Source organism: Eptatretus burgeri, chromosome 2, assembly GCF_056783735.1.
Source record: "Eptatretus burgeri isolate ZD-2024b chromosome 2, Ebu_testis_v1, whole genome shotgun sequence".
Taxonomy (NCBI): domain Eukaryota; kingdom Metazoa; phylum Chordata; class Myxini; order Myxiniformes; family Myxinidae; genus Eptatretus; species Eptatretus burgeri.
The window spans coordinates 157,123,762-157,146,370 of record NC_140962.1 but is presented as its reverse complement, the minus strand read 5'-3'; the positions used below and the strand labels follow the sequence as shown (position 1 = coordinate 157,146,370).

General features: G+C 43.0%; 1 protein-coding gene across 7 annotated transcripts in view; it reads left to right on the top strand.

Annotated features, from left to right (window-relative positions):
• Positions 1-14,790: 14,790 nt before the first annotated feature.
• Positions 14,791-22,609, top strand: part of LOC147033680 (NACHT, LRR and PYD domains-containing protein 12-like) — a 45,784-nt gene continuing 37,965 nt past the window's right edge. For 5 of the 7 annotated variants that reach the window (XR_015055597.1, XR_015055598.1, XM_085871772.1 and 2 more), the window contains exons 1-4: positions 14,791-14,906; positions 17,531-17,900; positions 18,275-18,426; positions 19,468-19,621. Coding sequence is in view for 5 of the 7 variants with exons in the window: in XM_085871772.1 (XP_085727898.1) it covers positions 17,570-17,900; positions 18,275-18,426; positions 19,468-19,621 (637 nt within the window). In the remaining 2 variants the exon portion in view is untranslated. Of the gene's footprint in view, positions 14,907-17,530; positions 17,901-18,274; positions 18,427-19,467; positions 19,622-22,609 lie in introns of those variants that run through there. The other 2 variants (XM_085871773.1, XM_085871774.1) reach the window with 2 other exon arrangements.

Sequence of the window (22,609 nt, the reverse complement as noted above, 5' to 3'; positions counted from 1 at the left end):
CGTGGAACATGTCTTTCAATCCAGACAAATCTCACACTCTCACTATGTCTCTTCGAAAGGACCGTTTACAAAACCCCCCCATCCACTTTCTCAACAATCCTCTGGAAGAAGTCTTTTCTTTCAAGCTTCTGGGTCTCACTATCTGCCATGACCTTTCCTGGGAAAGTCACATTTCCAACCTTGCCTCAAAAGCCAGTCGCCGACTGGGAATCCTCCGTCGTGCAAAGTCCTTCCTCGGCCCTCTTGAGCTCCTGACCACTTACAAAGTTTTTGTCCGTAGCCTGATGGAGTACTGCTCTCCCCTCTGGGCTGGTGCTCCTGCCTCCCACCTTTCTCGACTTCACGCTGTCGAAACCAGGGCTTTTAAGATCATTGGCATCTCCCGCAATGAAGCTGAGTCTTTGGGCCTCTCACTCAATCACCGCAGGTTGGTCGGTGGTCTTTCTGTCTTCTACCGACTCCTCTCCAGCCTTGCCCCCCTGCTCTCTCTGCGATTTGTCCCAACCACATTTCCACAGGGCGCTCAAGGTCCGCCAACAACCCCCTTCTGGTAAAACTACCAAAATCACGAATCACTGCTCATCTTCACTCTTTCATTCCTCTTTTTCCCGCCTTTGGAATAAACTTCCTCACTCTATTCTTTCCCATTCTTCCCTTCAGGCTTTCAAAACAGCTGTTCACCACCACCTCTTATCTTCCCCCATCCAAATCCTCGATCTTTTCTACCCCCGATAATCCACCCAAGCCCACTTCCTTCAATTCTCCTGCTTTCCTTCCTGAAAGTCCCTTTAATGTCCATCTTCCCCTCGCCATGTTCCCCGTCCCATCCCCATCCCTCTCCCTTCCACAGTTCACCTGTGTCTGTTCCCCAATGTTTTGTCCCTTCCACTCCCGCCCCTCTTGTCTCATGCCTCCTTGCTGTGAGTTGTGTGTTAGCTCTCATACGAGCCTCGACCAAGGTATACAAAAAAAAAAAAAAAAAAAAAAAAAAAAGTTGAGTTTTGAGGTCAGATTGGGAGAGTCGATAAGTCGGATTGCTTTGCACTCGACTCTGTGGAATAAATATTCCAAGCTCGAACCTCCCCAGATGTGAGAACAGTACTCCAAGCAAGCATGAATCGATCCTTTATATAATCGGAGCAACTGTTCATATGAGAAGAAACTTCAACATCTAAAGAGGACTCCTAGTTTCTTAGAGGCAGACTTAGCTTTTTATTTTTGGGTTATTTTCAAACATCTGGTTTTGTTTTCTCCCGTTGTTGAATTCTTGTTTTTTTGTCATCCTTGCTATTATTTCTATTTTGAGGTTGTTTTCAACAGCAATTATCTCTGTCTTTGTCCTCGATTTTACATTTGTTTTTATTTTTTGGATTGTCCTCTTTTGGCTTTGGGCTTTAATTTCCTCTTAACTTTTTCTTGAATGAGCAGTGCCACTGCAAAGCAAACAGTATTGATTTCCTTCATGATGTGTGTGTGTGTGTGTGTGTGTGTGTGTGTGTGTGTGTGTGTGTGTGTGTGTGTGTGTGTGTGTGTGTGTGTGTGTGTGTGTGTGTGTGTGTGTGTGTGTGTGTTCGTGTATGTATTTGTGTGTGGTATTTGTGTGTACGTACGTACGTACGTGTGTACTTATGTACCTGTGTGTATGTCGTTGTGTGTTGAGTCGGTGAGGGGTTGTGAGGTACAAATATCGTCATTACTAAAGTTTTGTGAATTTTTTAATGTTGTTTTTTAACATCATAAATAATAATAATATTATTGCGTTTGTACTTTACTAATTGCTTAATATAAAGAAAAACTTTTGTTTTTACAGGATACATGAATTGATTACGTGTTCACTCTTTCGCTCTCGTGTTCAACATGGACATCTCAGGTGTTATTCCAGCCAAAGCAACAAGATTTGTTTTGATTTTTATGGACATTTTAATCTTTTTATTCTTTGGAGTATTAAGTAATGTTTGTTACTATCATACATTTAATTTCGTCATGATGTTGTACATTGCTTTAACTTCAATCGCTGAACCATATTGGGGATCTTGGGGATACCTGGGATATTAAATAAATAAATCACATCCCATCAGAAAATAACATATAGTGAGTGTTTGTTTTGGATGTTTTGTTTGTACATATCGAACTTTCAGCAATCCTTCAACACCTGCATCATGTACGTTTACCTGCATTGGGATATTCTCCAGTAGTACAGGTGCGTGGCTTTGATCGTGAACACAGGTGGTGCCGTAATACGAGTAAGTCTAGTTTTATTCAATCAGTTTGTTGTTCATCATCAGCTTTGTTGTTGTTATGAAACATTTAGTGCTTTGTCATATATCCCTGGTGTTTCTTGATGTCAAATTTTCCGTTTTACCCTCTTGTGGGAAATTCTTATTTTCCCAACAAGTACATCGTTTCTACCTTGCATGTGTTGTTCAGTTTAACGGTTTTGTTACAATCTACTCATCATTGTGTACCGTCTGAAAGTGTCACAAATTAACCCACAAAGGGCAATGGAAAAGTGTTACTCAGGTGTTCTACAGGTGTGTTTTTTGTGTTTAACACAGTTTTGATCCCTTGTTGATATATCTGGGTTCAAAAGATTTGTAAAATACCCAAGGGTTGGTTGTATGTATGTGTATGTGTGTGGATGTATATATGTATATATGCAAGTGTGTGTGTGTGTGTGTGTTTTTGTTTGTGTGTGTGTGTGTGTGTGTGTGTGTGTGTGTGTGTGTGTGTGTGTGTGTGTGTGTGTGTGTGTGTGTGTTTTTGTTTGTGTGTGCACGTGTATTGTTACATCTCGCTTCCTTCTTGGGACGACGGTGCAGAAATTGGTCTTTATTTTGATTCCATCCTGAATCTCAACACCTTCCTTTATGAATCGGTTGATATTTGGTTGAAGGATCCAGGAGGTTTGTTTGATGTTGTTTATAATTTCTCAAAAACTACAATTAAAATAAAAGTTCAACAATTCCCTCTTCATGTGAATATGTTTATGAGGATGATTGATTTCACGATAGCTCATTAGTTATTCCTCCAATTATGGGAGAGAGATGAGTAACGCTGATATGCTTGGGATATTTTCCATGAAACTTTTTTGATAATAAAACTTTTATTTCAGTTAATTCCTTATTATTATTATTATTATTATTATTATTATTATTATACAATTAAAAATTGTGGAAATCTCATTTATTTTTGGAGATACCCCACAAGCTGATTTACCAATTCACATGCTGGCCACATTCTCCCAATGAACTTCATTGAAAATTTTCAACTCTACTTTACCTTATCATAAACCTGAATATTCCATTCATCAGTAACGCCTGTGCCACTTATGTCCCCCTTTGATATCTGTCCCCATTCATCGCCATGTTTCCTCCATCCAGTGTGTATGTAGGAATCATGGACAACTCTTCACCTCTCTCTTCCATGAGCCTCAATTCCAAATAAATAAATAAATGCAAGCCATGTCTCCACACAGGGGGTGGTGTAGAATGCATTGGGGGGTTTGCAATTGTCTTTCCCAGAAGTAGTCATGGTTAGTTGACTAGCCCATTGTCTGTCTCCTATCAATTATAAAAATTCCATTGATGTCATAGAATATGTTTGTATACCACGTGATTCATGTACAAAGCTTTGATTGAAGCTTATTACATTATAAAATAACCTGTTTTGTGAATAAAATACAGGTATAGTTTGTATATGTAACCATTGAACGTTGATAAGTTAATGGGGGGTTGATAGTATATAAGGTTGTGTTTCATCTCACAATGAATTTTGATTGTTTTCAAAATGATAAAAACTTGGCAATTTTATCTGTTAATGTAAACTTTCCCATTGGTGTAATTTATGGGGGAAATCCCCTCATTGTGATAACTTGTTTAGTCATGTTATCACAGCTCTAATTTGAGGGATTATTTTTTATATCATTGCAAGAATGTAATTCACAACGAATTCACATTATGCAAAATCTATCATTTTTCCTCTTCCTTCTCTCCCCTTGACTATAAGGGGTGAGGTCCAATGGTACCAATCTTCTGCCATGCCTTGACCATGATACTCCTCCACTTCCCTCTGTCAGCCAACTCTCTCCACTCTCCAACCACTCCCATCTTACAGATATCCCTCCTCGCACAATCCTCCCATCTCAACCACAGTCTCCCTCTTTTCCTCCTTCCTTGACTCGTCAACCTATTCACTAGCTTTGGCATTCTCTCTTCCCCCATCCACACCAAGTGTCCACTCCACTTCAGCCAGCTTTTTACCAACCTCTCCATCAAATACATCTGCACATCAATCCCCTCACTCAGTTTATCCATCATCCATTTTTTATCAACCCTCTTACCTTCCGCAATCATCCTGACTGATTTGTTCTTGCAGACCTGCAGCATCTGTTGTTCTCTCTGTCAGTGCTACCATCTCCAGACCGTAAAATTAGTGTTGCACAAGACAACAGAACTTCCCCTTTCAATTTCCTTCATATTTTACTGTTTGCCATCATTCCCCACACCCAACTCCATCCATTTGTATTTGGGTGAATCTTCTTCCACATCTCTGCCCCTTACTTACCATCACCGGTCACCGTTACTCCCAAACTCACACCTACTTCCCTGTCTGATCACCTTCTCCTCTAATATTCATTTCTTTTCTCTGCTGCCTGACCCACATCCCCTCAGTTTTCTCCACCCTCATCTTCAGTCCATCAATCTCAAAATGTCTACTTCTATTCCACCAATCGGCTACCTCCTGCATCTCCTGCTTGTTCACTGCCACAGCAACCAGTTCATCGGTATACATCCTCCCCAGAATACCTTTCATTTTTAGCTCACCTGGAATGTATTAACAGGGAGCTTATGGGAAGGCACGTCATCCATCCTTCCATAAACACTTGCAACTTCTCTGAAAGTACACACATGATTCCGATAAAACTTGACCACAACCTTCATCACCCATGATGTACCAAACTTTATTTACAGCATAAAAAAAAAATTTAATCAGGATCTGAGGAGATCTGCGGAGGGAGTTCACGGGGAGGGAAGGAGTGGTTGCCCCCAAAAACAGGTACTTGCTTTCTTTTCTGGAACTACACACAAAATTTCGATGAAACTTGACCCCAACCTTCATTACCTGTGATGTACAAAAATTTGTTCATGGTATTAGAAAAAGCAATGTCCACAGGGTTTAACAGGGGTGTTGCCCTCTAAAATAGGTATTTGCTCTTTCTCAGAAACTATGTACACAATTTTGATGAAACTTGACCACAGCCTTCATCACCCATGATATACTAAAGTTTGTTCACTGCATTAAAAACCAGATGGTATTTATATAATAATTACACTGCACAGTCTTCAGAAGGACTTGGTGCAAGCCAACTCTTCTGTTTATTTCAGATTTTTTTTCTTTGATCCAATATGGTGCCAGACCAGTGACCAATGATGTCACTTTTATCAAACTATATATTCCATGGGTAGTTGATCAGTAAGTTAAAGTTGTTGCATTCATCAGTAATTTCAACAATTGTAGATGAAAAACTAGAGGGGGAGTACTCGGGAGAGTGTAAAACCTCCACCGCCAATACTGCTGGGTCACTCAAGTGAACCTTATATATTTTTCATTAAATATGATGTCAACAGTGCTGACAGTTATAGTTCTTTTCTCCAACATTTTTTGGGGGGCGGGGGGGGTTGGAAATCACTTAAAACATGTAGAAATGAAAAAAAAGAAATCGAAATTTTGTTGAAAAAAAAGTTGCAAAAAAATTTTTTTCTCTAACAATTTTTTGGGGGAGGGGGTTGAAAATCACTTAAAACATGTAGAAATGCAAAAAAAAAAAATTTTTTTTTTCTCTAACAATTTTTTGGGGGATTGGAAATCACTTAAAACATGTAGAAATGCAAAAAAAAAAATTTTCTTTTATTTTGGGGGGGGGGGTAACAATTTTTTGGGGGGGTTGGAAATCACTTAAAACATGTAGAAATGCAAAAAAAAAATTTTCCTCTAAATTTTTTTGGGGAGGGGGGGTAACAATTTTTGGGTGGGTTGGAAATCACTTAAAACATGTTGAAATGCAAAAAAAAAATTATCTTTTTTTGGGGGGGCGTAACAATTTTTTTGGGGGGGGTTGGAAATCACTTAAAACATGCAGAAATGCAAAAAAAAAAATTCTCCAACAATTTTTGGGGGGGAGGGGGGTGGGGGTGCATTGCTGCATTGCTTCACTACGTGAAGCCAAGAAAGGTGAGAGGCAGGAGCACCAGCACAGAGGGGAGAGCAGTACTCCATCAGGCTGCGGACAAAAGCTTTGTATGTGGTCAGGAGCTCAGGTGTTCTGAGGAAGGACTTTGCACGACGGAGGATTCCCAGTCGACGACTGGCTTTGGAAGCCAGGTTGGAAATGTGGCTTTCCCAGGAAAGATCATGGCAGATAGTGAAACCCAGAAGCTTGAAAGAAAGGACTTCTTCCAGAGGATTGTTGAGAAAGTAGTTAGGGGGGGTTCCAAATGGTCCTTTCAGAGAGATAAGGTGAGTGTGAGATTTGTCTGGATTGAAAGACATGTACCATGTGTGGGACCAGTTTGTGATTTTACCCAGAGCTGCAGTGAGCGAAGAAGCTGCTGCTTGCCGGTCTGAGGGATGAGAGATGGTACCGCAGATGGTGGAGTCATCAGCAAAGGGATAAAGAGGATTTTCCTGAAATTATTGTTGACTTTTGGAAAGAACTCCCATTAAACCCTTGGTTATTCACAATGATGAAGTTGAAATTGTCACCACTTTTTTATTTTTAGGGGTGCGTATTGCCAATGGTCTTAAGTGGGAGATAAACACCAATCACTGTGTGAAGAAGGCTCAGCAATGGTTGTTCTTTCGAAAGAATGTTGAAAAGTTTCTCTGTCAGCCGAACTGTGTTCATCAGGTTCTATCGGTGGTGACATAGTGTGTCTTAATTCTATGTTTCACTGTCTGGTATGGCAACTCGATGCCGGATCACCAATCCCAAATCAATAGGAAAGTAAGGACTGTTTGCAATAAAATTATTTGGTGTGATCTCTCTCCCAGTCGAGCAGTGAAAAGAGTTAAAGCTATCATCCAAGACTATTTCAACCCACGCACGACATTTTTGAACTTTTCCACTCGGGTTACCGTTATCGTTCCATCAAGACCAACTGCAATCGCTTGCATGACAGCTTTTACCCGACTGCAATCTGCACCCTCCATGAACCAATGTGTAACCTTTTTGTTTCAGCAACCAAACAATGGATATGGATATTTTGAGCCACACCATTTATTTCATCACAAAATGTTGCTTTCAGGCCCAAAAACACTCCTCGCAATGAATCTTCGAATTTATTTCGTTTTCAATGTCATTTTTAAGCATGTGCTGTCAAAGTACTTCTCTTTGTATGCGTGTCGTATATATATATATATATATATATATATATATATATATATATATATATATATATATATATATATATATATATATATATATATATATATACATACATACACCTGGAGCCTGGTGTTGGCGCAGTGGTTAGGGCAGCGGCTTGGGATCCAAAAGGTCCTGAGTTCAAGCCCCGTTGAGCCACTGAATTAATACACCAGGGGGTTGACTCAGCCTGTCATCCTTCCGAGGTCGGCGAAATGAGTACCAGTATAATTGGCCGGTGTATACCCCTGTTAAAATAGGTGTACCATATCCCTGTGTCGTAAGAGGCGACCAGGGTTGCGTCAGGAAGGGCATCCGGCGTAAAACATGTGCCAAATCACTATGCGGATCATACGGATGATCCACTGTGGCGACCCCGAACGGGAGCAGCCGAAAGAAGAAGAAGAAGAAGATATATATATATATATATATATATATATATATATATATATATATATATATATATATATATATATATATATATATATATATATATATATATATATATACACACACACACACACACGTGTGTGTGTTGGTGTGAAAAAAAATCATTCTAAATTGGACGTGGAATCGGTGGAATATTTCCCGTTAATTATTCCATTGGGATGCCGCAAGGCTCTTTTAAAGATCCTCCAAAAATTCCTCCCTGAAACATTGCAACACACTTTGAAATAAACATTTATTTTTCATAAACATTCACTTTTACTGTTTAATCCTTTAACAATTCTCAATATTATTTCACAGGTCGGACATATTTCAGATATCCAGTTTCTTCTTTCGCTCTGATGAAGGGATAATGCTCAAAACATGTGCCCATTCCCAACTGTTTTGTGATTCCCTCTCCCATCCCTCTTGTCTCCTGCTCCCCTTGTTATATGTTCTGTGTGTTAGCTCTGATACAAGCCTTAACATTGTATATAAAAAAACATCAGCTGCACCTCATTTCCCATGACTGTAAACCCACTTTTACCAACTTATAGATCGACAGTGATCTTCAGCTCATGGAGGAGCTTGAGCATGTATCATCTGCAGGACAGGGTCATTGATAGACATTGTTGTAGTTTTCCACAAATTTGAAGGACATGAGTGGATAACGCACGAAACCTTATGGGATGTGGAATTTGAACTTGGGTTTCCTCAATCATCAGCTCAGGGTTCAGATGGGAACACTAACAGGCCAACGTAGTCATAAAGCCATGATTGTAACCCAGAGGTTATTTAATCGAGTTATTTAATTTATTTTCCACTCCTGTAGCGAAGAAGGACCATATCAAATCGTTCTTGATGTGAAGAAGAACCTTGTGAAGTTGAATATGTATGGGCCTCAGGCTTCAGATGGGAACAGGCCAACGTAGTCCTAAAGCCATGATTGTAACCCAGAGGTTATTTAATCGAGTTATTTAATTTATTTTCCACTACTGCAGCGAAGAAGGACCATATCAAATCGTTCTTGATGTGAAGAAGAACCTTGTGAAGGTGAATATGTATAGGCCTCAGGCTTCAGGCCAGTGCAATTTTAACTTTCTGAGCTATTTCACCACAATGTATTATGTACCCAGACATGCATGTAGGCAGTAGGCATGTTTTTGTTTCATGTACACAACCCGGGTTGTTTGTATTTTTGGGAGTGATTAATGCAGCGTTCTGTTGCCTATACACCGCCCAAATAAAGGGACGTGCCAGTGGAACTTGCTGCACGCTTTGAACAAGAACACCTGTGGGGTGGCGACTCTGCTAGTAAATAATAGTGTGCAGAACATAAAAAGAATCCTACAATGTGAGTTTGTTTGAGAGTTTCGTACGAGTATCAAGATACAATCTATACAGCATATTTAATGTTTTTAATGTTTTTAATGTTTTTAATGTTTTTAATTCTTCTTCTTCTTCTTCTTCTTCTTCTTCTTCTTCTTCTTCTTCTTCTTCTTCTTCTGAAGACAAAATCATAACCTCTAGGACTCGGCTCTTGTATATGCAAGATCCAGATCTCCTTAAATACTAAGCACATGTACACCCACTCACATTGACGGTGCCTTTTGAGAGCGTCTATCATGAACTTTTAATTATATTCGGACATTTGCTTTAAAGTTTCGAAAAGTTCACGTTACTATTTAAAGATTATTCCATTTATCGTATTGTAATCTCGTAAATACATCATTTATTTCGTAAATACACGATATATCGTAAATACGTAAATACATTATGACGGGTCTCGCTATTGGCTTAATCAAGGCACGTGACGAAATATCGGAAGTTGTTGTTGTTGTTGTTGTTTTTTGTTTGTTTTTTTTTAGCCGACAAAACCTTTAGGACGCTGCTCTTGGACACATTTGTCCTTGTTTTTAAATATATTTTTCCATTTTCCGAATCTAAAATAAGTTCACCAATTCCTTGCCTTGTTTATTGTCTTGCCTTATCCATCATGCTCTATTGATACAGAGTGTCGGTTCAACCACAGTAGTTTATTTGGTTTTGGGTTACAATCCGGGATGAGTTGTCACTCCGACAGGGATACTCTGCTGAGTGTGAAGAATCAAAAACCTGTTCATGGTGCTGGAGGTAACTCTCCTATTCTTCATGTAGGTTACAAAGGAATCCTTATCATCCACGAACGTATGCAAGCACCTGGAATGCCCAGTTTAACGTCTACCGTCTACCTGAGGGATTCCGAGGGATGCACATGTGGAACATGAGGGGTTTTTTAAATTGTTTGGTCAGGATTCAAGCCCAGGCTTGACAGGTTTGAAGTGTGTACATACCTCTCGTGCTATAGAAGGTTGTTCAACATGTTTGCACATGAAGTATGAAGAACAAAAAATGACGAAGGGTAGATGGCTGTTTCAGAATGACTAACAATTGATTTAATGTAATTATATTGTACACCGCTCCGTCCCAAATTCCATCTCCAGGTGATGCATGACGTCATCTCTGGGCGCCAAAGGAAGGGAGGACTCAGTTTTTACTCCGTTCGTTTGGTTGTTTTCTTGCTTTCTTGTTTGTCAAGACGATATCTCAGCCAGAGGGGTGTGAGAGGGAAGCACAAAATAGTGGAGAACAGAGACAATATGATGTCTGGGAAAGGGAGAACCCCCCTCCCTGATTTATCTGAAATGATAAATTATTATGGGGTACACGGGGTAAACAAGATGGGACTTCAGGGATTTTTAGGAAAGGAAACAGGGAATATGAAGAAGGTGAGTTTAGGGTGGATTAGTGAGGGTAGAAAAGATTGTGGTTTTGGTTGGGGGAAGATAGGAGATGGTGGTGAACAGCTGTTTTGAATACCTGGAGGGGAGAGTGGGATTGGAGAGAATGTGGGAGTTTGTTCCAAAGGTGGGGAAAAAGAGGAATGAGAGGGTGAAGGTGAGCAGTGATTCTTGATTTTGGCAGTTTCATCAGAAGGTGGTTTTTGGAGGACCTCGAATACCCTGTGGAATTATAGGGGGACAGAGCACAGAAAGAGCAGGGGGCAGGGTGGAGGGGGGTTAAAGCCGGAGAGGAGACGGTGGAGGACAGAAACACCACTGACCTGCCTGCTGTGAGAGAATGAGAGACCCAAAAACTCAGCTTCATCACAAGAGATACCAATGATCCTAAATGCCTTGGTTTCCACAGCGTGAAGTTGAGCTAGGTGTGAGGAAGGAGCACCACCCCAGAGGGAGGAGCAGTACTCCATGAGACTGTGGATAAAAGTTTTGTATGTGGTCAGGAGCTCAGGTGGGCCAAGGAAGGACTTTGCACAACAGAGGATTCCCAGTCGGTGACTTGCTTTGGAGGCCAGGTTGGAAATGTGGCTTTCCCAGGAAAAAAAATGGTAGATAGTGAGGCCCAGAAGATTGAATGAAAGTACTTCTTCCAGAGAATTGTTGAGAAAGTAGATGGGGGGGGGGGTTCCAGATGGTCCTTTCGGAGAGACATCATGAGAGTGAGAGATTTGTCCGGATTGAAAGACATCTTCCACGTGATGGACCTGTTTGTGATTTTACCCAGGACTCCAGAGAGCGAATAAGCTGCTGCTTGCCGGTCTGAAGGATGACAGATGGTACGGCAGAGGGTCGAGTCATCAGCAAAGAGATAAAGAGGATTTTCCAGAAAGTCGGAGAGATGATTGATGAAAACGAGAAAAAAGAACAGGGGCCAGAACACTGCCTTGAGGAACTCCAGCCTGGACAGCGAGAGGTCCAGGCTGGAGTTCCTCATTTGTACACATTCACTCATTGATTAATTACTTAATTATTATCGATTTATTAATTACTTATGTGTTTTCTTTCTCATCTGGGTAATATCTGAGGAACCTTTTCACCTTGGAAGTTAATATTTGGACACTGCAGTGACCACATGATTTGGCTATAAAAGATAATTTTGATTGATTGATTAATCAATTAATTATTCATTTTTCGATTAATTATTTAATTTTCAAAAAGTTACAGATTTGGTTGAAACAGGACTGGTTCAGGTATGTTATCAGCCAATTGATTAAAAAAATTTATTATTTTATGATTATTGTGTATTTATATTAATTATGCAAGAAATCAATTAATCAATCAATTATTGTGCACCGCTTCCTCACATTTCCATCTCCATGTGCTGCACGGTGAGTAGGTATCATTCATACACATTTACATTAGAAGTATTGTTACGAATTTGGGAATTCGATTGCACACAACATTCAGGTTCCTTTAGTCAGTTATGTCGATAAGTGCTTGTTCCCTAGATAGCTCACCTTCCATTGTTTAATGGGAAGAAATCAATTAAGTGTGCTGCGATTTAATTTAATAGTTAGGGAGCAATCATAACACAATGGAGATGCCCCTCCACCAATTCTGCGAATAGGAAGAAGAGCCCTCCAGTCCTGAATCACTGGATGTAAACAACTCCCTCCCACCCGCGATTGTGCGGACCCGGGGGGATGAGTCACGCCGGGAGCGGGGGAAGAGCGGAGGAGAATAAGGAAGAGATCCTCTGCTGTGTTCGGGCTGGTTCAGTAGGCCTTCGGGTTCTGCTTGGCTTGGGTTAGGGAGGAGGCTTTTTGAAAGCTCTCTGCTTTGGTTGTTCAGTGAGCTTCGGCTTGGCTCGGGTTAGGGTTGAGGCTTATGAAGGCTTTCAATGAGCTTCGGCTTCGGCTGGTGCAGTGGGCCTTCGGGTTCTGCTTGGCTCGGGTGGAGGCTTTTTGGAGAGCATTTTGCTTCGGCTTGGCTTTTTAGCAGGTCTTCGGGTTGTGCTTGGCTCGGTTCGCTTTTTTGGGCTCTGGCTTGGTTCGTCGAAGAGTTGGCTGCTTTGTTCATCGGGAGAGAGTTGAGCTGGTTGCTCGGCTCGGAGCTCTTTGTTCTCCGCTTGGTTCCCGGCTTGGTGCGACTCCTTGGCCTCATCTTGGAGGTGGTTCCTCGGGGAAGCGACGCATCGACGGGAAGGATCAGCGCCTCGTCTCACCAGCACGTGTTCGGAAGCGCGAGAGGATTTGCTGGAGCTCGGGAAGGATCGCGGCTCACGGCAATTGGATCCTTCTCGCTCTCGCTGGAGCCCGGGTCCGAACAGCTTGAAGACCACACGAGGTGGAGAGGTTCGAGATAGGTTCTGGTTTTCAGCTCACCTGTCCTCCGAGCTGGAGTCAGTTATTAAAGGCATCATCCACCATTTCTTGGGTGTTTGTGTGTGCGTACGTGTGTCCATGGGCACGTCTAATAAATAGGAAACTGTTAAGTGCTTTGTTTGCTGTAAATGTTTGCATTGCATTTCGTATAGTCGGTATAGTTCTGTTCTTACGTGCTTCCCTAGTTCGCCATTATTATTAATAAATACCCCAATTGTTAAATGTTTTCAGCTCGTTGCGTCGATTCCTTTATTGACTGAGCATTTCTTGTGTTGGTAGTTGGAAAGCCGATGGTTTGCCATAAAAGGGGGACATTCGGACCGACGGTTCTCGGCGATTAAGCCGCTCGGAATCGCGCACGGGACAGGCTCGCTTAAGCGGCTTGTTCTGTACGAGTTCCGTCGAGGGTGAAATACCCCGTTAGTGTGATCATGTGGGTATTTGGGTAAATCGAAGTTGGCAATCGACCCTACAAGTACTCGTCGGCTTCGGAGTTATCCTGGCGGCGATCTATATTCCAGGCGATCGGTCGGGCCGACTCGACTTGCGGCTCCGTCAGAGTGGTCGGCTCGCAGCCGACCACCGGCACTGTAACAGTGTTAACATTGTACAGGAGTTGTTAGCTCAGTGGTTAGGGTGGTGGCTTGGGATCCTAGGTTGGCTCAGTGGTTAGGGTGGTGGCTTGGGATTCTCGGTTGGCTCAGTGGTTAGGGTGGTGGCTTGGGATCCTAGGTTGGCTCAGTGGTTAGGGTGGTGGCTTGGGATCCTAGGTTGGCTCAGTGGTTAGGGTGGTGGCTTGGGATCCTTGGTTGGCTCAGTGGTTAGGGTGGTGGCTTGGGATCCTAGGTTGGCTCAGTGGTTAGGGTGGTGGCTTGGGATCCTAGGTTGGCTCAGTGGTTAGGGTGGTGGCTTGGGATCCTAGGTTGGCTCAGTGGTTAGGGTGGTGGCTTGGGATCCTAGGTTGCCTCAGTGGTTAGGGTGGTGGCTTGGGATCCTAGGTTGGCTCAGTGGTTAGGGTGGTGGCTTGGGATCCTAGGTTGGCTCAGTGGTTAGGGTGGTGGCTTGGGATCCTTGGTTGGCTCAGTGGTTAGGGTGGTGGCTTGGGATCCTAGGATCCTGAGATCAAGCCCCGTCGGCCACTGAATTAATACACCAGGTGGGGTTGACTCAGCCTGTCATCCTTCCGAGGTCGGTGAAGTGTGTACCAGTTCCAGTGTGTGTACTGGTAGAGGGGCACTGCATCAGTGACACAGTCGCGCTTCAAGAAATGATAGCTACCCCGGCAGCTCAGCTGCCATACGACCACCACCACCAGTACAATTAACATTTTTTACATTTTTTATGTTTCCAGACTTTGAGACGAGCTTTCAATCTTGTATGTTTTACGTGTTCTATTCAATAAACGTATCATGAGTTTTGGGCAAAATAATTGATCATTTCAGCTAAATCAGGGAGGGGGGTAATATGAAATCGGGTTCAGGCTACCCCCGGAGGTAACTTGAAATCGATTTCAGATTACCGGGAGGTAACTTGAAAGAGGGGGTAGCTTGAAGTCTTTACACCGGCACACAATGGCCTACACTCCCGCGAGAGGTTCCGTGGCCGTGGGATCCTTAATTAGCTTCCACGACCAAAAGCAAACTGCAGACTGGACAGCCGGCTTTATACAATGATCCGAAGGACAGCGTGCTCCAAGATGCAGCCCCATACGTATGGCGCGTAACATACGTTTCGAGGTTTTCAAATGCCTGCGAGAAAGCACGTGACCCCGTGTCCGTTACGCTATGACGTCACGACGGCTGCTCCCAAAAGACGTCGGAAGAGGCGGTCAGCATGTTTTAAGATTGGCCACGAGTCGGAGGACGTTGATGGTGGAGTTGGAGCGATTACCAGGTTAGTGGATAATAATCCATCCATTCAGAGGGGCTCAGCAGGTTCGGGGGGTCAGGAATGTTCATTATTTAAAAACAAAATAACGGGAATGGGATCGGACTCGTGACGTCACTATTAGGACCAAACGGAGACGAGTTAAGAAAAATAACTCGTCAATCCAAAAGAGAACATGATCACAGTCTGGGGAGGGATCAGGGGCGGAGGGAATCGATATCGGGGGTGGAGAAGGGCTGTTGGTACCGGGCGTAGTGGCGTGCGCCTGTAATCCGGCTACTCGGAGGCTTGGGTTGGAGGATCGCTTGAGGACGGGTGCTCTGCGCTGGGCCGCGCTATGAGAGGGTGTAGGGCAACCCGGAATCATGGCGAAACCCAATCCTTATCCCTGTGTCGTAAGAGGCGACCAGGGTTGCGTCAGGAAGGGCATCCGGCGTAAAACATGTGCCAAATCAGAATGCGGATCATAACGGATGATCCGCTGTGGCGACCCCTAACGGGAGCAGCCGAAAGAACAACAGAAGGGCTGTTGGTGGAGATTTAGTTTAAGAAGCAGGTAAGAGATGGTAAAGCTCCTGGACAGGTAACATGCATGCAGGAGTCTTGAGGGACGTGGTAGAACAGGTAATCGTAGCGGATATCTTTAACAGGTGAACAGGTCATTGTAGTCAGAACAGGTACCGGAGAATTTGAGAGGAGCAAATGTAACACCTTGTTGAACTGGAACAGCACTCGGTGGAGCGCACACCTCCGCCAGGTGGAACAGTTCACCGTTTGTATCCACTGATAGGCCGGATCTTCACTAAAATCGAATCCTGGTCACATACCCAACCTGTCCACCAAGTTTTGTCCGAATCCGTCAACGACGTTTTGATATATCCTGATCACAGACAGTCAAACATCGACAAGGGTGGAAACATAATGGCGAACAAAAGGTTCCAGAGAAGAATTGGGAAACTATAGACGTGTTAGTTTGACTTCAGTTGTCGGGAAGGTGTTGGAGACATTAATTAAGGACCAGATGAGGAACAATTTAAACAAATACAGATTAATTCAAGGTAGTCAGCATGGGTTTACCAAAAGTAGTTCCTGTTTTACAAACCTTTTAGAGTTCCATGAAGCAGTGTCTGATTGGGTGGATGAGGGAAAGACAGTGGACATAGTATGTCTGGACTTTCAGAAGGCATTTGATCAGGTACCATATCGGAGGTTGTTAGCCAAAGTGAGGGCTTGTGGAGTGGCTGGTCAGGTAGATAATTGAATAATGGGGTAAAGAGTAAGCTTTCCAAATTTGTGGATGATACAAAGCTTGGAGGTAAGATGGATAGCAGAGGAGGTGGTGATCAGATACTTGTGTGGATTGGGAAAAAGACTGGCAGAAGTAATTTATCCTGAACAAGTGTAAGGTGTTAGGGATGGGAAAGAACAATGAAAATAGAGATTACAGGATGTAAGGGGTAATTTTGGAGCGTGTCACACGGGAGAAGGATCTGGGGGTGGTAAAATATACGGGAGGTAAGCAGGCAGCACAGTGCCAGGCAGCTATGGGTAAAGTAAACAGGGTTTTCGGTTGTATTCAGAGGGGGATCAATTATAAATCAAAAGAGGTTGTGTTAACATTGTACAGGAATTTAGTGAGGGCCACATGTAGAATAGTGTGTGTAGTTCTGGTCACCACAGTTCCGGAAGAACATAGATGCCGTAGAGAGGGTTCAGCGTCGGGCTACTAGATTGATTCCGGGCCTAGCTAGACTCAGCTATGAGGAGCGGATGAAGTAGACAGGGTTTTATTCACTAGAAAGGAGGCGGTTAGGAGGAGATATGATAGATATGTTTATAATAACTAGTACGTGCCCGTACATGCGTGGCCGAACGTGCAAAAAAAAAAAAAAAACTTTCAAACCGCGAGCCACAAACAACAAACACACAGGCCGTTCCTTCGCTCTCGTGTGCCCGTATGTGCGTGGCCCGGAAGTTGGCATATCGCAGCTACGATTATTCGCAATTTAGTTTTAATGGCCAATTATTCAATTAGCGCCAACATATTTTGCCTTTTCGCAATGTCGTCGCAAGGAAAAACACAAAGAGAAGAGAAGAGGAAGAAAAAGAAACAAAAACGTACGTGCAAAAAAAAAGCAAAAAAAAACTTTCAAACAACCACGCAGGCCGTTCCTTCGCTCTCGTAAATGACATGCGCACGCGCGCACACATATTGCTGGAATTATAGATAGATTAATGGTATTGATAAAACAAGTGAAGATGCATTATTCAACAGAATAGAGAGTGAAAGGACCAGGGGCCATTGTCTGAGAGTAAAGAAGAGGAGAGTGAAGACGGTAGCAAGGCAGGGGACTTTTACTCAGAGAGTAGTTGATGCATGGAATGGTCTCCCTGGAAAGGTGGTGGCAGCAGAAACAGTAGATAGATGGTTACCTAGAAGTATTGGAGAGATTGAATATGGAGGGGTTTCGAGATATTTGATAGGATCATGCACAGTTGACTGGTGAAATGACCTCTTCCTGTGTTGAAATTTCTTCTAAAATTCTTTGTCAGTTGTGCATCTGATTGTGGTTTTTGTGGGGTTTATTTACTGACGTCGTTAAAGTACTTGTCATTTCCCTTTATTTCAGACCACAGAATAGTTCTTCGTGTGTGCTCTCAGTGCAAACATGCCTGATGAGGATGACCCAAAAGAAGATGGGAATGTGAAACCGCTGAGGAATAACAGACCAAACATCATCGACGCGTTGATGTACGATCCTTCCAGAGCTTTCGATGAAGCCAGAGCAAAGGGAGTTCTCGGCAGACAAGATTACAGCGAAGTCAAAGGTGAAAATTCCAATGCAAGCAAGATCCGCAAATGCCTGGATATCGTGGATGGAAAAGGCGAAGAGAGTGCGAAGATCTTTCTGAAGATCCTTCGCGACCTTCAAGGCTCGTACCCCCGTCTGGGAGCCTGGATCAAGGATGCTCCACGAAAGGAACCAACATCTGTTCATGGTAAGCGGTCGAGTTTACATTTCCAAGTGAAACAAAACATTCCAATCTCAAAATATTCTTCACTGGACGCGCTGTGCACCCGATGGGATTCAATGCTGATATAAATAAACATCGGTTCTGTAATTGTTAGAGCGTCCGATCTGAGTATCAAGTTCATGGTTCAAACCCTGTCCGAGTCATACCAAGGACTTTTTGCTGCTTCCTTGTTTGACGCTCGTTATTTAAAAAGGATGAGCATGGACGAGCAACCATAGCTTGGCAACCTTATCGCAGGCCCTGATGGACCTAATGGCTCCCTCCTGCATTGAAGCTCCTTGTAGGGGAACTCGTACATCAGATGAATAAATCTGTTTATTATTTCTTTCTCATTGCAGAGGCAGAAAGAATTCTTCAGGGTTTATCTGATAAAGATCTTCTTTTCTTTTTGAAAATGGAGACATCTTCGTTGTCAGAGGAGTTGTGGGACTTACCGAGTTTGTGTGATGCGGTCAGAGAAGCTCAGTTATTACCAAAGTGTGAGTTGAAGGTAAATGGAAGAAAAAGTCTCGTTTAATTGTTAAAGAAAACCTTTTAAAGTTGTTAGTTTACTTTTGTTTGAATGTTTCATTCTGGTTCTGAAGCGACAATGAAGGAGGGAGGTATGTCTGGAGATGAGGTGGGCTGTTTCAGGATTGTGGTGGAGGGATTACAGGAAAGACAAAAACGGTATGTGTCGGTATTGTCTGAATCATGTTGGAATTTATTTCAAGACTAGACGGTTCTTTAATCAATCGATCTCCAACCGGCATGCGGGTGAAATCCAAACTTGAGTTCATGTGAAAGTTAAATCCCAAGCGATTATGCAATGTACACAGCAAAGCAACTAATTACTGGGTTTCTTCTCCCCTGCTCCCCTTCATTTTGATTTCCCATTTGCATTGTCACGTTTACATCCCCCACCCCTTGCCTTGACCGTTCGTAACAAACCTGCCTAGGAGCTACAAACTGCCAACGCAGTCGCTTCGTGGATGACCGCCTTATTTACAATTCAGAGGTGATCACACGCTCAAGTTCAGGCTTGCGGTCCGATTTCGAGCTTTCACAAACACCATAGCGGTTTATCAGGATGTTAACCAAACCAAATCAGGATGTTATCAGGATGTTAAATCCCAAGAGAAAACCCAATGTCACTGAAATGACTCTCAGGAATTGTGGAGCAGGCACGTATGTATGATTTAATGATGTGAAAGGACACAGCCACATTGAAGTGTCTTCATACAAGAGCAGAACTCTGGCAGTAACTGGCATCCAAGGCAAAAGTGAGAGTGCTTTCTCATTTGCTCGTATCATCCCCCCTTTCCGGATCTCCAACTCGGGTTATGCAGCACGGCCACTCAAATTCCACCCTCATGCCACTGGCTGAATCGTGACGCCACCTGCGGCTCGGACAAGACGTGTCGTGTGTTTCCAAACTTGTACTTAAAAAGTGCAAGCATTAAATGTAGAACTCTGTAACAGCGATAGATGTGACAACCAACTTCTGATTACTGGATCGTTTTTCGTGTGTGTGTGTGTGTGTGTGTTGTAGGATTTTGACGAGGTGAAAAAGAGCAAATCCAAAACTCTGCTGAGTCTCATAATGGAGGAGGGAGCAAAGAGTTCCCGCTCTTTCTGTAAAATGTTATTACATGATCAAATGATGAAGGTTCCGATGTTGAAAATGATAGACAACCTGGAAAGAGGTAAGAAGTAACACATCAATCACATGCATGGTCTTTCATAAACAGAGTGGTATTCATTCAGGTTTCTGTAGAACTCGGATTCTCCCATTAATTTTCCGTGGTGTATGAGAGTCGTCTCCCTGGTGCTTTGTTTGTGGGAATAAGAGGATTAATATGTCGTAAATTTAATGCAATGGAGCTTTGTTTGAAGGAAGGCGGTCAATAATACTGTTGCATTTATGGCCCCACTCCATCTGTTCAACCACAGCTATACCTAAGTGTACAATGTGCTACAATGTGAAATTTCATGAAGATCAGTTTAAAATTGTGACCTGCAGGTGATAAACACAGACAAACAGAGACAGACAATAACGCGCAAGACCAACCAGTACACTCGAACTTGAAAAATTTTTGCAACAGACAGACGGGTGAAAACACAACCTCCATCCACCTTTGGTGGGAGGAGGTAATAAGCGCAAGGCTTGAACACAATGAAGTTAACCCCATCTATGGCCGCATGCACACTGTCAGTAACACTGAACCAAGTGAAGGAAATAGCATGGAAAGAGAAGCTCCAGACCACATAGCAGTTAAGGAAGACCGAAGACGGAGTAGGCAAGCAGCTGTGTGGCGAACATCCTGGGAGAGAGAGGCATTGGGTAAGAACTAAAAGGGCACATGCAGTGTCGGAACAGGAGCACGAGAATGAGTGAGGGCCAAGAATATGTATTTTGGTGCAGTTTCCCTCTTCCTCCCCCCCCCACCCCAAACCTGCTGACTGATCACCCTTGGTGCCAATCACAGCATGCCCTGGAGTGAAGGGTAGTGGTTTCCTTGCCATAAGCACAACACACCAAAGACCTCCCTGCAAATGATGGACCAGGAATTATCCCTGACCCCCCCCCCCAACCTGGAGGAAAGTGCTGCACCCTCCCTACTCACCCAATGTTGCCCAGTAGGATACAGGGGACACAGGGTGAAACAATCTTACTCTACCAAATCTAACATCACCAATGCCCCCCCTCCCCCCATGAGCTGTATACACAGTTTCATGCAATGGAGCTTACAAGTGTCCTTGAAACAGGGTAAAAGTCCTAAAAAAATAATGTGAATACATACATTGGGCTGAGGCCTTAAATTCTGATGACTGCCCCCTGCCTAACAATATGTCAGAAGATAGTCAAGCATATTCAAAGCATCGGTGTTCTTGTTCACATCCCTTTGGTAACCTTCATGGTTAAATAAGAACTTGAGATTAGACTCAGGAAGTCAGTTCCACCGAGATGAGGGGAGGGAAATGAATGATTGGAAGTGAAGTTTCGACTTTGAGAAAGTAACAAGAAGAAGGTTTCTGGAGGGGTAGGGTCAGTGGAGAGGTGAGAGAGCAGGAGCAGGAAAGCTTGAATTAAGTTGGTTAAAAAAAAACAAACTAATCACCAACCTACTTGTGGTGAGTGAGGAACATATCCCTTGTCTAAGCTTCCTGTTGCAAGAGTAAATGACATTGTAAGTTTAAATTATATGGTTTCAATTGGATAAAGGTGAGACAGAGACGTCGTCAGTCAACATAGGGGAGCAATATTCAATGACAATTGATATGATGACCTCTTGAATGTCGTGATTAGCTAAGAACGACAAAGGAAAGACAAACCTGCAGACAATTCCAAGGTGGCAGCTGGATTTGGAGGCCAGTTTGGAGACATCTGCTCAAGATAGGTTGTAGCTGATTGTGAGGCCCTGGAGCTTCTGAAGCTGAATACAGAAGAAATAAATTTGGGGATTTGCAGCTGGTCTGTACAGACAGGCCAAAGTGTGAATGTGGGTTTATGTTAGATCACAAGACACGCTCGAGGTGGATGACTATTTTAATGACTACCAGACCCACAAGTTTGACTGAGAGATGCTGTGAAACCTGCTTGGTGCAGGGGTGAGGAACGAACTTGTACAGAGTGGAGTCTTCTGGAAAGTACATGGTATGATTTAAAATTTGAGTGATGATTAGTCATTGATCAGAACAGGATTGGTCCTTGTACACTACTTGAGGAATATCGACCTCTTAAAGAGGCCTGGTGTTGGCTTAACGGTTGAGGTGCTTGGGTTAAGATCATATGGTCTTGAGTTCAAGCCCGTGTCGGGCCGAATAATTAACACCAGGTTGGGTTGACTCAGCCTGTCATCCTTCCGAGGTCGGCAAAATGAGTAGCAGTGTGCTGGTAACATGGGTATTGCATCAGCAGCACAGCTGCACCCCAGAAAATGATGCAGCCAGGCAGCCACAGGATGCATACAAATAAATAATTATACAAATAAACAAACAAATAAAGCCTCTTAACGTGGATCATTGGTTCCTAAGCATTGTACTAAGTACCATTTTATTGTAGGAAATCAAAGCCTGTCTCAATGTGAACTCTGGTTATCATTGGCTGGCAGTTTCAAAATCATTGCAGGATGTTGAACAGAATGCAAAGCAGCATGGGATATGTCCATAAGATAATCCTGTTCCTAAATTTGAGATTGAGGGTGTCTTTTCCCATGTGGATAAGGAAATATCAGCAAGTCGAAGGTGAAATAACCAGGGTATGAGTCATTCCTGTTATTGGAGATCTGAAGGTTCAAAAGGAGATGAGTCATCAAGTTTGCTGCAGTTGCGAATTCCATTGCTTTGCTTATGATTGGCAGAAGGTGGACTTCTTTTCTATCATTGAGAGTCAGTTTGGATATTGTTCTGATGAATATTTAATATTTAATATTCTTAAGAGTCCCAGAAAGTATCATGGGTCATTCCGTGCCAACTCACCTAAATTTCAAAAACCTCCCCAGGTCACCACCTCAGATTTTGCTGGAAAAATTATTAAATTTAGATCTTTATGGCCCTACCCACCATGCAAAAGATTGGCTTTCAATTCCTCATAGTTTAAAAAATATCTATCTCGAGAGACCTTTGAAATTTGGCCCTAAAAATGCCAAATGTGAAAAACGCAATTTTTTTTCAACTTCAGGGGCTTATAA